The sequence below is a fragment of the Cyprinodon variegatus genome, unplaced genomic scaffold (genome assembly GCF_000732505.1).
Source record: "Cyprinodon variegatus isolate N-32 unplaced genomic scaffold, C_variegatus-1.0 Scaffold82, whole genome shotgun sequence".
NCBI lineage: Eukaryota > Metazoa > Chordata > Actinopteri > Cyprinodontiformes > Cyprinodontidae > Cyprinodon > Cyprinodon variegatus.
The window spans coordinates 1,117,180-1,120,547 of NW_015150535.1; the positions used below are offsets into that span (position 1 = coordinate 1,117,180).

Below are 3,368 nucleotides of genomic sequence, written 5' to 3' on the forward strand. Positions count from 1 at the left end.
AACGGACCAGTTGTTCATCTTAACTCAGATGAGAGAGATGCTCCTCGCTTTGCTTTGATTGCTTCAGTGTGACTGGAGCTGGTTTCCAGGAGGAAGATTCCCAGTCTGCAGGAAGGAGGACTGAAGGCTTGGAGATGTCTGTCTGGGTAACATGGACAGTTTGTTTCCTCAGCTTGCTGACCAGGAGCGCCTCTTCATCCGAGGAGGAGTTTGGAGGCGCGTCTGGATCCGGGATGCTGCCAACAGGTAGGGAGACTCACCTGTGGAGCCCCTAGTGGTCAACCTTTCCCCAGTAGGTCTGTGGTCTGCAGGAATTATGAGGAATTAACGAAATTTACAGGAAAATATTACTTCGTGTTTTATGAAATATTTATTATAAACGCATTTAAAGTTTTTAAATCTCATCTCATCTCAGTTTTTGAAATGTTCTGAATTTTTTCCTGACCTGTTGATGCTGGTCTGCAGCAGTAAAGACGCCCAAAACAACAAAAAAAAACAACAAAGAAAAAGTCAGTGCGTCTAGAAACGAATATCTAGATATTTTTAAATGATTTGCTTGATTAAGTTATGAAAAGTTACTATAATGATCTAATTTCGAAGTTTATCCAAGTCTTCTGATATTTTTGCGAGACTCTTGTTAAAACCTGATTATTTAATCAGGTCAGCTCTTAATTAGTGGGCGGGGCTAATACTGTTCTATTTAGCTTCACAAATCAGATATAAACCTATATTTACTTTAGAAACAGATTGATTCTGTGTGTTTTTATTTTATTTTATGTTAAACTGAATTAAATTCAACATGAAAATATACTATATATATTTTCTGTTTTAGGTAACTATTCATATATTAATCAATGCTCAGGGCCTGATGATAAACCCATTTTTCAACATGAAACCGAATCCAAGGCTTGAAATAAATTACTTGTTTGCTTAAAAGGACAAAAATCAGACCTCAGTGAAGGGATAATTAATCTTCATTGCAAAAATAATGAGGTTTATTGTTTTAAACAAATGACTCTCTGCACATTGGAATTTATTAAAAGCTTGATTTCACAAGATGTGCCTCAAAATCTGTAAAAGGCTTGTTAAAACCCAAATAATGCAGTAATCAAATTAGCAATTTTTTTGCTTATTACTAGGTCATGTATTTTATTTTTTACTTGAAGCATCAAAGCTGCTACTTTCTACCTTTTAGAATATGATAAAACTGTAAACTCTGGTTCATGATGTTTGAAAACCCTCCCAAACGGACACATTATTAACATAATTCCTGTTCTTTATATTTATGCAATGGTGGTTTTTCTTTGTGAACAATCAAAAAATTAAAAAAAAAAGACAAATAAATAAATCAAAGCACTTACAATTCACACTTTAGTGATAAAAATCTAATTTCTTAATGCAACATGTGTCTAGGTTTGTTTTTCAAGCAGTCATACAGTTACTAAGGATGTAAGTAACACTAGATTTATTGCACTATTTTAGGATATATCCGCATAAATGTAATTGTTACACATGTATCTTATCACCAAATTCTTAACAATTCACATTCCTAAGTTTCTATCATTAGTGTCATCATTATATCAATAATTTTACAAAGCAGTCTGATTACATTCTTAGTCAATATTGTCCATCCTCCTGATGCTTGTTTTTCCTTCTTTAAAATGCTATTTAAACAAAGCAGTTTATAAATGTTATTGTACTTTGTAAGTAAAATAAAACATCCATCCAACCTGTATCAATTGCAAAATTGTTGTTGCATACCCTACAAGTAAAACAATCATGGAAGCTGTCAAACTTTGGAGGAACCCTTTGGAGATCTTCAGGAAACCCAGATAGCTACTGATAAAGATGACTTCAAGGGATCCCAAGAAAGTTGAATATATTACATGGAAGTCTTTCCTGTGGAAAACATACTCTGTTAATTAAAACAGATTTTTTTTTTTTTTACAAAGTCGATGTGACACATCGGCTCTGTGAAGGTCTGGATCTCTTTGCTAAAGCGCCGATGGTGACAAAGTTACCAAAGTTCACATGTTGTATCCGAGCTGTTGATGCGTTCAAGACCAAGCTTGGATTGGATCTCTCCCCAGGCCTACATGTGTCCCAACACTGGTCCCCATGTCAGAGTCACACAGCACACCCAAACTAGGACACATCTGAGTCCAAAAGAGACAGACGACGCTCCCCGCGTCTTGATTGCATCCAGCTGTGTGGCTGTTAGCGAAGCTCTGAAATCTCAGGTGGAAGAAATGTAATCCAGACATTAAAGGAAAAGGATCTGCTTCTAACTCAGAACAAAGTCTTTTCATCTCAGTTGTTTTCCCATGAGTTTGTCAGTTGTTCTTGATGATGTACAGATCACTTTATCCCGATCATTGCTGCTGTTCTTCCATGTAGTGTTTTTCAGATGTGGTTCTGTAGAAGCGTTCTTTACTTTGTGATCCTGACCTAAAGGAGCAGTAAAAACCAGTATAACTTTTTAGAACTCAAATCAAATGTTTTCTATTGTATTTTTGCACCATATATATTTATTTTTGCACTGCTCTGAACTTCCACATCAATGCCTTTTTGCATCCTGTCTCTTCCACACAGTTTACATTTGATCACTGCTGCACCTTATGAATGGAAATGTTCTTTTTCACAGCTAAGCTGCTGCTCATTCACTGTTGCAAAGCTGTATAAAACGAAGTTCCATAATAATTAGCGATTTAGGTTTTTTCTTTTCTTTTTTTTGACCCATGTGGATTATTTTAGACATCATTCCAACCAATATGTGCTGCATATTTATTAGAGCCAGTTCTTATTTTGCACCTGTATTGTTTTCTTGTTCTATATTGTTTTCTCGTTCTCCATGGGGTAAAAAAATGAAATGATGAAAACAAATGTTACAAAAGTCTCAAACATTTATTAACAAATTTAACAAAAAAGCACTATTATCAGTTCAAAATTGTCACCTGGATGATTAGTCTATTTCTTAATGCCTCTCAGCCACCTGAATCCTCCGATGACAATAAAGGTTCTCACATGCCGTATCAGTTTTAAGAAACTGTCCATAGGGACCTTTGCTTGATGAGCATCAAGGTTGTCTTGTTTGATTTACTGTGCTTGTGGTGTGGCTGGAAAGAAGTCCCTGTACAACCAAAACTCTTCTTTTCTTGATTTCTTATCACCATGTTTGAGGTGTCTAATATGGGAGAATTATCCTGCCATAATGCAAGAGCACATAATTTCAATTTGAGAAAAGAATTTCATCTTCTTGCACTCAAAACTTATAATGCTCACACTCAAAACATGCGCTCTCTCTCAAATATTTTCTCTTCTCTCTTAAATATTTGTTTCTTCTCTCAGATTCAATGCTTCTTGTACAG

The 3,368-nt window shown here is 35.4% G+C and overlaps 1 protein-coding gene across 1 annotated transcript in view; it reads left to right on the forward strand.

Moving 5' to 3' along the window:
• col27a1 (collagen, type XXVII, alpha 1) overlaps positions 1–3,368 on the forward strand; it is a 108,954-nt gene continuing 105,586 nt past the window's right edge. Inside the window, exon 1 of the mRNA XM_015373179.1 lies at positions 1–246. Within this exon, the coding sequence (XP_015228665.1) occupies positions 135–246 (112 nt within the window). The 5' untranslated portion in view covers positions 1–134. The remainder of the gene's footprint in view (positions 247–3,368) is intronic.